The sequence below is a fragment of the Entelurus aequoreus genome, linkage group LG21 (genome assembly GCF_033978785.1).
Source record: "Entelurus aequoreus isolate RoL-2023_Sb linkage group LG21, RoL_Eaeq_v1.1, whole genome shotgun sequence".
Lineage (NCBI taxonomy): Eukaryota > Metazoa > Chordata > Actinopteri > Syngnathiformes > Syngnathidae > Entelurus > Entelurus aequoreus.
This window is the reverse complement of record NC_084751.1, coordinates 36,707,802-36,720,799: the sequence shown is the minus strand read 5'-3', so window position 1 is coordinate 36,720,799 and position 12,998 is coordinate 36,707,802. Positions and strand designations below refer to the sequence as shown.

Sequence of the window (12,998 nt, the reverse complement as noted above, 5' to 3'; positions counted from 1 at the left end):
ACCAAATAGGATTTTAATGACAATTTAAATTAAAAAAAAAAAAAATACTCGCTGTGTGTTGGTGTCTTCGAAAATTTGTATTTTGTACAAATACAGAATTTGTATTCTTGCTTTAGGAGCACTTGCATTCAGAGGAGGAGCTACACTTCCAGGTCAAAATACAATTTTCCCACATTAATACCACAAAATGTGCATTTTTACGAGCATGATTTGATTGTCAAAGACGTTTGGTAATGTAATATGTGATCTTTCTACCTGAATAAATCCTTCTGACATTCTGTACATTACATGTTGTTTAATGGTCTTCATATTGCTGCATGGCAATGTTTTAACTTTCTCTGTTTATTAATAAAATGTAACTCGACCAGAACATGTTATAAAATAATTTACACAATATTTCAGCCAGCCAGCCATGTGTGCATGGAATCGTAGTCTTCGCATGAAACAGATTAGCCTTACAATGCGACACCAGGCAAAAAAGACAAACTGAGTTAGGACATCAATTATTGGAAATGGAAAATGGATGCATTTTACAAAATATGGTCTGCAAATGACCAAAAATGTGTGGCTGTTATTTCATGTTGGCTCGCAGTCATGAGGGCTAGAAGCCATGTAATACGCTTCAGTCGGGTGAATTAGCGAGAACCTGATATAAACACTGTGGTGTCAGACATGCAAGGATTGGTTTATCTCTGCGCACAAAGCCTTTATTCCCTGTTTTGCGATGAGAAGCTAAAGGAAACCATGCAGGGGTCCTTTTCGGGCTAAGCCCACGCCATTATCAATGTAGATCCGTGCTGGGCGCACACAAGCGTTTGAAGCGCTTGGGGCTTCACAAAAAAGTCAGTCATTAGTCTCACAAGGGGAGAGCCAGACTCTCAACTGTCTCCTCTGAAAATTGGATTCCTATCCCGAGATTAGGATCGGGCTTCCACTGCTCTACTAAGGCTCTGGAAGAAAAACATGCCGCCCTCCGAGGCCTTGAGAAGCCGGCAGTACTGACTTCATAGTCTACTTGGTAGCCTTTGGCCTTACTGGGCCAGCTGGCGATACTGCTCTGCTTATATTCTGTCTGCCAGACGGCTTGGCCGGTTGCCAACTACAGGTGTCATCTATTTGACGTGGTTCCGCCTCTACTTCCCCCTCAGCCTGAGGGCAGTGACAATCACCATGGACGGGGAGAAAGGAGTATCTGTCTCACTGAGCCTGGCAGACAGAATGTCACTTTCAGAATCCCAGAGCAAATCATCTATTGTTACAAGTCTGGAATGGGACACCAATACATACAGTCGCGATCAAAAGTTTACATACCCTTGTAAAGGACATAATGTCATGGCTGTCTTGAGTTTCCAATCATTTCTACAACTCTTATTTTTTTGTGATAGAGTGATTGGAGCACATACTTGTTGGTCACAAAAAACTTCCATGAAGTCCGGTTCTTTTATGAATTTATTATGGGTCTACTGATATTTTGACCGAATCTCCTGGGTCAAAAGTATACATACAGCAATGTTAATATTTAGTTACATGTCCCTTGGCAAGTTTCACTGCAATAAGGCGCGTTTGGTAGCCATCCACAAGCTTCTGGCAAGCTTCTGGTTGAGTTTTTGACCACTCCTCCTTGACAAAATTGGTGCAGTTCAGCTAAATTTGTTGGTTTTCTGACATGGACTTGTTTCTTCAGCATTGTCCACATGTTTAAATCAGGACTTTGGGAAGGCCGTTCTAAAACCTTAATTCTAGCCTGACTTAGCCATTCCTTTACCACTTTTGACGTGTGTTTGGGGTCATTGTCCTGTTGGAACACCCAACTGCGCCCAAGGCTGATGATTTTAGGTTGTTGTTACAATAATTATGTATATATTATCACAAAACTTTTATGCTTAAGGGCCGTTGCTATAATTATTGTCAATTGTGCTGAAGTGGTATTTTTCTTTGTCTGTGCAAAGCTGGCAATCCAAAAGATTGCAAGCCAGTCTGGTATCAGTGTTTGTGTCCAGGAACGGCCTGCTGACTGCCAAGGCCAAACACCGCCGTGACGCAGACAGAGCAGAGACAAGGCAATATCACCAGCGTCAACACATTTTGCATTTTTGTATAATCATATATTGTGTCTAACTGGAGTTGTCGAGATTACCCCCTTCCCTCAGCGACAGCTTCAGTGATGTAAACAGGGACCTCCCAAATAAATAGAGGAAGCACGCGGGCTGGACTTTTAGAACGTAGTTTGGATCTGTAACTAGAATACAGCCCAAAACACGTGTCTCCTCATTGAGCCAAATTGAACCCTGTCTCTGCATGATTCCTTGCTTCTCGTCTGTTTAATAGATGGCATCAGTGTTTGAACCTGACAGTTGTCCTGAACAATTTGGAGGTAATCCTTCTTTTCCATTGTCCAATTTACTCTCTGTAAAGCACCAGTTTCATTGGCAACAAAGCAGGCAAAGAGCATAATACTACCACCACCATGCTTGACGGTAGGTATGGTGTTCCTGGGATTAAAGGCCTCACCTTTTCTCCTCCAAACATATTGCTGGGTTTTGTGGCCAAACAGCGAAATTTTTGTTTCATCTGACCACAGAACTTTCCTCCAGAAGGTCTTATCTTTGTCCATGTGATGTCGGATGTAACAAAAATTGAGCTGTTTGGCCACAATACAAAAATGATAAAATACAACCGAATTAACAATGTTGTAGTAATTCTTAAAAAAAACACACAAAACACATTCACAGTGTGGCCACAACACCAGGTTCACTTGCACAGACCAATACAAAAGTTGTTAAATCCTGACTCAGCATGTTCCAACAACGAGAGGAAAACATCATAAACATATTCTTACTTAAACAAACTGAGTATTTGTATTGAGACTTTTAAACAAGTCACATCTGGCCCGCCACATCATTTTGAATGGCCCCTGAAAGCCTGGAAATAATATGCATCAATAAAGTAGTTTTATCTTTCTTTCTTTTTTTATTTTTACAGGAAAAAAAGACATGAACTGCATGCAATTATATATATTTTAAACGTTATCCATCTAACAATGCAACAGATATTATATTATCATACATTTAAAACATTCATAAATATATACTTAGCCTAATGATTTCAAATTGTACACTGTAAAAATGACAATATATGTTTTTAAAAAACAGCTCAGTCTTCAGAATCCTACCGTGAGAACAAAATTGTGGTACCATTTTTACACTTACAGTAATACACTGTGAAAACAGTAACCATATTTTTTATGCAAAAAAACAAACAAAAAACTGGCAGCTCAATCACCAGAATTTTACACTAAAAATAGAGTGTGACCATTTTACTGTAAATGTCATGGTCAAATTCTGCCATTTTTTCACAGATTTTTGTTTCTTACAGTGTAGGTAAAATATTAATTTACTAATCAAATGCATAGGTAATTGTGTCGTGTGACAATATCATGCGGCTAATTCTTATTCATGTATGTTTCTTATTATTATATATAGCGGCCGGCCCTCTGAGGGCAGCCAAAAATGCAACGTGGCCCTCAATGAAAACGAGTTTGACACCCCTGCATTAGAAATAAGCAAGTGTTCCTAATGCTGCAGACAGTCAGCGTTGCCAGGTGTACAATAAACATACATTTTTGTAGAATAATTTCACCCTCCGCATGATCAATAATTCAAAAAATCTCATTATGTAAAGTTATTTACGTTCAACACATGGATACTAGCAAACAAAAACAGTGCTTCTACAAAACCCAAAACCAGTGAAGTTGGCACGTTGTGTAAATCGTAAAAAAAAACAGAATACAATGATTTGCAAATCCTTTTCAATTTATATTCAATTGAATAGACTGCAAAGACAAGATATTTAATGTTCGAACTGAGAAACTTAATTTATTTTTGCAAATAATCATTAACTCAGAATTTAATGGCAGCAACACATTGCAAAAAAGTTAGCTCAGGGGCATTTTTACCACTGTGTTACATGGCCTTTCTTTTTAACAACACTCAGTAAACGTTTGGGAACTGAGAAGACCAATTTTTGAAGCTTTTCAGGTGGAATTATTTCCCATTGTGGCTTGATGTACAGCTTAAGTTGTTCTACAGTCCGGGGTCTCCATTGTGGTATTTTACGCTTTATATTGCACCACACATTTTCAATGGGAGACATGTCTGGACAACAGGCAGGCCAGTCTAGTACTCTTTTACTATGAAGCCACGCTGTTGTAAGACATGGTTTGACATTGTCTTGCTGAAATAAGCAGGGGCGTCCATGATAACGTCGCTTGGATGGCAACATATGTTTCAACAAAACCTGTATGTACCTTTCAGCATTAATGGTGCCTTCACAGATGTGTAAGTTACCCATGCCTTGGGCACTAACACACCCCCATACCATCACAGATGCTGGCTTTTCAACTTTGCACCTATACAAATCCGGATGGTTCTTTTCTTCTTTGTTCTGGAGGACACGACGTCCACAGTTTCCAAAAACAATTTGGAATGTGGACTCGTCAGACCAAAGAACACTTTTCCACTTTGCATCAGTCCATCTTAGATGAGCTCGGGCCCAGTGAATGCGGCGGCGTTTCTAGGTGTTGTTGATGTAGCGGCCAACTGTAGTTACTAACAATGGTTTTCTGAAGTGTTCCTGAGCCCATGTGGTGATATCCTTTACACACTGATGTTGCTTTTTGATGCAGTTTCGCCTGAGGGATCAAAGGTCCGTAATATCGTCGCTTACGTGCAGTGATTTCTCCAGATTCTCTGAACCTTTTGATGATATTACAGACCGTAGATCAGGGGTCTCAAACTCAATTTACCTGGGGGCCACTGGATGCAGAAACTGGGTGAGGCTGGGCCGCAAGAAAAGATTTCTTAAAAAAAATCTAACATGCAATTTTTAATGAATTCACCTTCTTTGAATGGCTTTCCCGCCCTAGCAACCATCTCACTCACCATGTAGCTAGCTTTGACTGCTGCATCGCTCTTTTCGGTTGTTTTCTTGAAGAAATCTCGTTGCCTCAGTAGACTGGTTTTAAAATGTGTTACCTGGTTCACTCTCTCATCTCCCTGGTATTTTGCATACTCCTCAGCAAGTCTAGTTGTATAATGACGTTTCAAATTTGTATTTCTTGTGCACCGCAACTTTCTCTGTGCAAATAAGACACGTAAAAGAGAGGGCATCTCTATCCTCCTTCAAAACCGCAATAAAAGAACACCTCTAGGCAACTTCAACCCTAAACTAACACCCTCCCCGGATTGTTAATAATCAAATGTAAATAATCAAATGTAGATACTTTTTCTTATGCCTTCTGATCTCTCTCTCTATGTCCACTACTTGCTGTACATATCCTACCAAGTCATTTCAATGTCCATTTCTCTGTTCTCAATTGTTGATGACTGAAGTGATGATAACAACCAAACCTACTCCCCCCCCCTCCACATCCCACACTCTGGATTGTAAATAATGTAAATAATTAAATGTATATACTCTGATGATTATCTAGTGTGATGACTGTATTATGCTGATAGTATATATCTGATAGTATATATCTGTATCATGAATCAATTTAAGTGAACCCCGACTTAAACAAGTTGAAAAACTTATTGGGGTGTTACCATTTAGTGGTCAATTGTACGGAATATGTACTTCACTGTGCAATCTACTAATAAATGTCTCAATCAATCAATCAATCAATCAATCAATCAATCAATCAATCAATCAATCAATCAATCAATCAATCAATCAATCAATCAATCAATCGGGGTACCCCTGTGCTCAACAAAGAAATATTGCATCTCCCACTTTTCCTGGAATTGTCTTTGCTCATCACTAACCTTTCTCTTCACTGCAGGCTTTGAAAAATACATGTTTGGGGTTGTGGAATATATTTGTATTTAGCCGACGCACGGAGAATATTGTTATTTACGCAATGTGTGTCGTTCCGCTTTTCCTCCCTACAGCAACACAGCGGTCGGCGGAAAGTCCCAGGATCGCGAGCGCAAACAAGTGACGGCTCCTGGAGTGTTATCCGGCGTCATATAAAAATATATGTAGTGTTCATCCTGTGAGGCAATGCAAATTAAACAATAAAAAAAAAAACATTTTGAATTGGTCCAGGTTATCAGGGACTTTATTACTGACGGACAGGTGTCGCGGTGATCGCGGTCGGGGGCGGGGGGGAGAGTACCAGCGCTGGGGTCCAGTGCACCACAGTTTTGTATTGTCGCTCGGTCCTTCGGCGGAGTGCTTTGGAAGCTACTGGACCGCTCGTCTCCCCGCCCGGACTGTTTACAGCTGCACCGGGGGCGGGAGCGAGCAGGCGAGCGAGCGAGGGAGGCAGGGAGGGAGGGAGGAAGAGCGTGTGCGGGTGTCGTGGAAAAGCGGCAAAATGTTTCTCTGCTTGCATCACGCAAATGACGTCAATGCATACTTGCCAACCTTGAGACCTCCGAATTCGGGAGATGGGGGGAATGGGGGGGTTTTAGGGGTGTGTGTGGGCGGGGTTGGGGGTAGCGGGGGTGTATATTGTAGTGTCCCGAAAGAGTTAGGGCTGCAAAGGATTCTGGGTATTTGTTCTGTTGTGTTTATGTTGTGTTACGGTGCGGATGTTCTCCTGAAATGTGTTTGTCATTCTTGTTTGGTGTGGGTTCACAGTGTGGTGCATATTTGTAACAGTGTTAAAGTTGGTTATATGAACACCCTCAGCCAGACCTGTATGGCTGTTGCTGAAGTATGTCTTGCAGTCACTTGTGTGCGCCTGCAGATGCCGCATACAACATGTGACTGGGCCGGCACGTTAGTATGGAGAAAAAGACTGTGCAATGACAGGTTCTAGAGGACATTAAAGGCAGTGTGGCATGTCGTCAATATTGTCGAGAGCCACATACCACACCGTGATTGGTTGATACCTTCAGCTCCGCACACAACGCTGTCAAGTGCCGTTCATTTAAAACTCGCGGGCCGCACTAACATTAAACTTTCATGTTAAGGTGGGGGCCGCAAAATAACGTCGCATGTTTGAGACCCCTGCCGTAGATGGTGAAATCCCTAAATTCCTTGCAATAGCTCGTCGAGAAATGTTGTCCTTGAACTGTTTTTAAACAATTTGCTCACGCATTTGTTCACAAAGTGGTGACCCTCGCCCCATCCTTGTTTGTGAATGACTGAGCTTTTCATGGAAACTGCTTTTATACCCAATCATGGCACCCACCTGTTCCCAATTAGCGTGTTCACCTGTGTGATGTTCCAAATAAGTGTTTGATGAGCATTCCTGGACTTTCTCAGTCTTGTTTGCCACTTGTGCCAGCTTTTTTGAAACATGTTGCAGGCATCAAATTCCAAATGAGCTAATATTTGCAAAAAATAACAACGTTTTCCAGTTCGAACATTAAGTATTTTGTCTTTGCAGTCTACTCAATTGAATATAGGTTGGAAAGGATTTACAAATCATTGTATTCTGTTTTTATTTACCATTTAAACAACATGCCAACTTCACTGGTTTTGGGTTTTGTACTTAAAAAACCTAAAGTCAAATTATTATCAACATGGAGGTCCAGCTTCAAATGGACCAATGTTGCAATCATTAGCATTACAGACTGTGAAAAAGCAAACACATTTATTTTGAAGGGACTGTTGCCAATGAAATAAATATGTCACCACTTCACCACCGTCTTTGACCTGAACGTGTTATGGATACTTCAGATCTTCAACAGGGAGCAACAATATCTAAGTTGTTCCTTCTTTCCTGCCCTCACAGGGCAGTGACGTCACCGGTGAAAACATTACTTTCCAGCTGCTTGTTTTCTTCAGTCTTCTCACGGGGAGGAAAAAGAAAACTGAGCTCAGCCGGTCAGCAACAGAACAACCTTCACTACCGAGTCAAAGTATTTTGTCCTTCACTCCCAGGAACCAGAACTAAATATTTACATTGGGAATATGTTTGTACAGGCTTGTTGATGATTCTTGCTTGATGTACAGCTTAAGTTGTTCAACAGTCCGGAGTCTCCGTTGTCGTAGTTTACGCTTCACATTGCGCCACACATTTTGGATGGGAGACAGGTCAACAGGCCCCCCACAGGTACTCCCACTCTTGTACTATGACGCCACGCTGTTGTAACACATGGTTTGGCATTGTCTTGCTGAAATAAGCAGGGGCGTCCATGATAAAGTTGCTTGGATGGCAACATATGTTGCTCCAAAACCTGTATGTACCTTTCAGCATTAATGGTGCCTTCACAGATGTGCAAGTTAACCATGCCTTGGGCACTAATACACCCCCATACCATCACAGATGCTGGCTTTTCAACTTTGCGCCTAGAAAAATTCGTATGGTTCTTTTCCTCTTTGACGTCCACAGTTTCCAAAAACAATTTGAAATGTGGACTCGTCAGACCACAGAACACTTTTCCACTTTGCATCAGTCCATCTTAGGCTCGGCGGTGTTTCTGGGTGTTGTTGATAAATGGCTTTTGCTTTCTATAGTAGAGTTTTAACTTGCACTTACAGATGTAGCGACAAACAGTAGTTACTGACAGTGGTTTTTTGAAGTGTTCCTGAGCCCATGTGGTGATATCCTTTACACACTGATGTCAGTTTTTGATGCAGTACCGCCTGAGGGATCGAAGGTCATGGGCGTTCATCGTTGGTTTTCAGCCTTGCTGCTTACGTGCAGTGATTTCTCCAGATTCTCTGAACCTTTTGATAATATTACGGACCGTAGATGGTGAAATCCCTAAATTTCTTGCAATAGCTGGTTGAGAAATGTTGTTCTTAAACAATTTGCTCACGCATTTGTTCACAAAGTGGTGACCCTCGCCCCATCCTTGTTTGTGAATGACTGAGCATTTCTTGGAAGCTAATTGTATACCCAATCATGGCACCCACCTGTTCCCAATTAGCCTGTTCACCTGTGGGATGTTCCAAATAAGTGTTTGATGAGCATTCCTCAACTTTCTCAGTCTTTTTTTGCCACTTGTGCCAGCTTTTTTGAAACATGTTGCAGGCATCAAATTCCAAGTGAGCTAATATTTGCAAAAAATAACAAAGTATTCCAGTTCGAACGTTAAGTATCTTGTCTTTGCAGTCTATTCAATTGAATATAGGTTGGAAAGGATTTGCAAATCATTGTATTCTGTTTTTATTTACGATTTAAACAACGTGCCAACTTCACTGGTTTTGGGTTTTGTACTTAAAAAAACTAAAGTCAAATTATTATCAACATGGAGGTCCAGCTTCAAACGGACCAACGTTGCAATCATCATTGATGAAGTTCATTAGCATTACAGACTGTGAAAAAGCAAACTTTAAGGGGTTTGTGAGATTTGTAAACCTATGAATATTCTATTTCTGATCCAGATTTCTTTTGAAGAACTGTTGCCAATGAAATAAATATGTCACCACTTCATCACCGTCTTTGACCTGAACGTGTTATGGATACTTCAGATCTTCAACAGGGAGCAACAATATCTAAGTTATTCCTTCTTTCCTGCCCTCACAGGGCAGTGACGTCACCGGTGAAAACATTACTTTCCAGCTGCTTGTTTTCTTCAGTCTTCTCACGGGGAGGAAAAAGAAAACTGAGCTCAGCCGGTCAGCAACAGAACAACCTTCACTACCGAGTCAAAGTATTTTGTCCTTCACTCCCAGGAACCGGAACTAAATATTTACATTGGGAAGATGTTGTACAGGCTTGTTGATGGTTATTCTATAGTGGGAGCTCTCAGTCAACAGCTTTTCTGTTTAATGAATGGCCAACATTTTCCAAATACAAGAAAAGCTCAGCATATTTCATGTTCTACAATTTGAGGAGGAAACAATGTGAGAATGTATACAGAAAAGTCCAAAAAGTCCAGCTTTTTGGTCACTTATCTACAAAACCCAAAACCTGTGAAGTTGGCACGTTTTGTAAATCGTAAATAAAAACAGAATACAATGATTTGCAAATCCTTTCCAACTTATATTCAATTGAATTGACTGCAAAGACAAGATACTTAAAGTTCGAACTGGAAAACGTTGTTATTTTTTTGCAAATATTAGCTCATTTGGAATTTGATGCCTGCAAATTGTTTCAAAAAAGCTGGCACGAGTGGCAAAACAGATTGAGAAAGTTGAGGAATGCTCATCAAACACTTATTTGAAACATCCCACAGCTGAACAGGCTAATTGGGAACAGGTGGGTGCCATGATTGAATATAAATTCCATGAAATGCTCAGTCATTCACAAACAAGGATGGGGTGAGGGTCACCACTTTGTGAACAAATGCTTGAGCAAATTGTCGAACAGTTTAAGAACAACATTTCTCAACCAGCTATTGCAAGGAATTTAGGGATTTCACCATCTACGGTCCGTAATATCAGCAAAAAGTTGAGAGAATCTGAAGAAATCACTGCACGTAAGCGATGATATTATGGACCTTCAATCCCTCAGGCGGTACTCCATCAAAATGCAACTTCAGTGTGTAAAGGATATCACCATATGGGCTCAGGAACACTTCAGAAAACCACTGTCAGTAACTACAGTTGGTCGTTACATCTGTAAGTGCAAGTTAAAACTCTACTATACAAAGTGAAAGCCATTTATCAACAACACCCAGAAACGCCGCCAGCTTCGCTGGGCCCGAGCTCATCTTAGATGGACTGTCGCAAAGTGGAAAAGTGTTCTGAAGAGTCCACATTTCAAATTGTTTTTGGAAACTGTGAATGTTGTCCTCCAGAACAAAGAGGAAAATAACTATCTGGACTGTTATAGGCACAAAGTTGAAAAGCCAGCATCTGTGATGGTATGGGGGTGTATTAGTGCCCAAGACATGGGTAACTTACACATCTGTGAAGGCGCCATTAATGCTGAAAGGTACATACAGGTTTTGGAGCAACATATGTTGCCATCCAAGCAACGTTATAATGGACGCCCCTGCTTATTTCAGCAAGACAATGCCAAGCCACGTGTTACAACAGCGTGGCTTAATAGTAAAAAAATGCGGGTACTATACTGGCCTGCCTGTAGTCCAGACCTGTCTCCCATTGAAAATGTGTGGCGCAATATGAAGCCTAAAATACCACAACGGAGACCCCGGACTGTCGAACAACTTAAGCTGTACATCAAGCAAGAATGGGAAAGAATTCCACCTGAGAAGCTTCAAAGATTGGTCTCCTCAGTTCCCAAACGTTTAATGAGTGTTGTTAAAAGGAAAGGCCATGTAACACAGTGGTAAAAATGCCCCCGTGCCAACTTTTTTGCAATGTGTTGCAGCCATTGAATTCTGAGTTAATGATTATATGCAAAAAAATAATACGTTTCTCAGTTTGAACATTAAATATATTGTCTTTGCAGTCTATTCAATTGAACATAAGTTGAAAAGGATTTGCAAATCATTGTAGTCTGTTTTTATTTATGAATTATACAACGTGCCAACTTCACTGGTTTTGAGGTTTGTAAGTATATATACAGTAATTTTAAAAGTCACCCATGAAGAAATGCATGATGAACAGTATTGTCCAAAAATAAAACCTAAAACCACCACGGTTACAAACTTTAAAATATGGTATACGAGAATTTCTTTCAATGACTCCAATCCATACGTCCAATAATTGTTATACTCACAGATGTAGTAGTACTCTCTGCCAGGACGAAACTCAAAGCCCAATGAGAATGGTGTAAAGAGCTGGAACTTTTCCGAAAACTTGAGCGGTCCGTTCGAGGACAAGGGCCTGTTGCACTCCCATCGTTTGAAGCCCTTGGCGGTGTGGTCACAGGAGCTGTAGCCATCGTAGTTCACCATGTACAGGACGTAGCGCTCGGCCCGCTCATCCGACACCGGGCTGATGTAATGCGGACAGTACACGTCAAGGTAATCGTTTATGCAGACGTCAATGTGGTAATCCCCTCGGTAAAACCTTTGGGAAAAAAATGAGTAAATATTAGCACACTTGTAAAGGATGGTACACAAAAATAAAGCATTACAACACCAAATATCAACAACACCCAGATTAGGGGCCTCATGTATTAAGAATTGAGTGGATGTCTTACTAAAAAATGGTGTACACATTAATCCAAGTACATTTCTTTTTTTGGCACACTGTCCTTTAACATTTTCAGCAAACTAAAAAGGGTTGAGTTGGATAAAGTGTGCCATGCTGTCAGTGCTGAGAAGTCAGAGAACCACACACAGGAACAGTTAAGAAAAGTGGTACTACATCAAGAAGAAGTATCAGGAAGAAGGTGAAAAAGATGTACAGCATTGCCAAAAGAAGCATGGGGACCAGAGATAAAGTAGTGCTCACTCCGTATGAAAAGATAGCTGCTGCATACGTTAAACTTTGGAATAGATGGGAGAACATGTGGGTGACTCTGATTGCTCCCAAGATAAATATATTTTTTGTAACTTACAACAATGTGTTAGAGTTTAACAATTCAACAATTAAGAGTTTCATGTGAAAATATGTAATATTTGGTTTGCAATGTTTTAATTTTAAACATTCCAGCATATTAAAAAAGGATACAAAAGGCTTTGACTCTTGTTTGATTACTCAATTTATTATTACAACCCAGGAGCACTATTTGCGGTAGCAGCCAAGGCCGGACAATTCCTCCAAGACCGCCCACAAAACGGCACACCCTGAACCTACTGTCAGAAAGCGGCTTGAAGATGATTTGTAAAACATAATCTATGCAACATTTTGACCAAAGAACCACCATTACATGTTATTTAATGGTGGAAGCAGGTCAAAAATGTCTTTTTTTGGTGTGTTTTTTGTTTGTTTTCATTATATTTGGATGTATTTGTTGGTTTGTATGATATCCATTAAGTAAGACTACGTATTATGTTGAAGGGGGCAGGAAAATATAAGATTTTTCTTCATCCTGCTCCTTCTCAGGCATTGGTGTGTAAATGTATAATTGTATAATTGAGGTATAATTGTCTATCGATCAAAGATGCACATCAATGAAGGAGATAAATACAGAATGAATGAATGAATGAATGAATGAATGAATGAATGAATGTAGACCACAA

At 40.5% G+C, this 12,998-nt stretch overlaps 1 protein-coding gene across 1 annotated transcript in view; it reads right to left on the bottom strand.

Annotated features, from left to right (window-relative positions):
- The window catches only part of LOC133638717 (ephrin-A5b-like), a 159,360-nt gene that overhangs the window by 11,779 nt on the left and 134,583 nt on the right, over positions 1–12,998 (bottom strand). Inside the window, exon 2 of the mRNA XM_062031602.1 lies at positions 11,588–11,880. Coding sequence (XP_061887586.1) covers positions 11,588–11,880 — 293 coding nt within the window. The remainder of the gene's footprint in view (positions 1–11,587; positions 11,881–12,998) is intronic.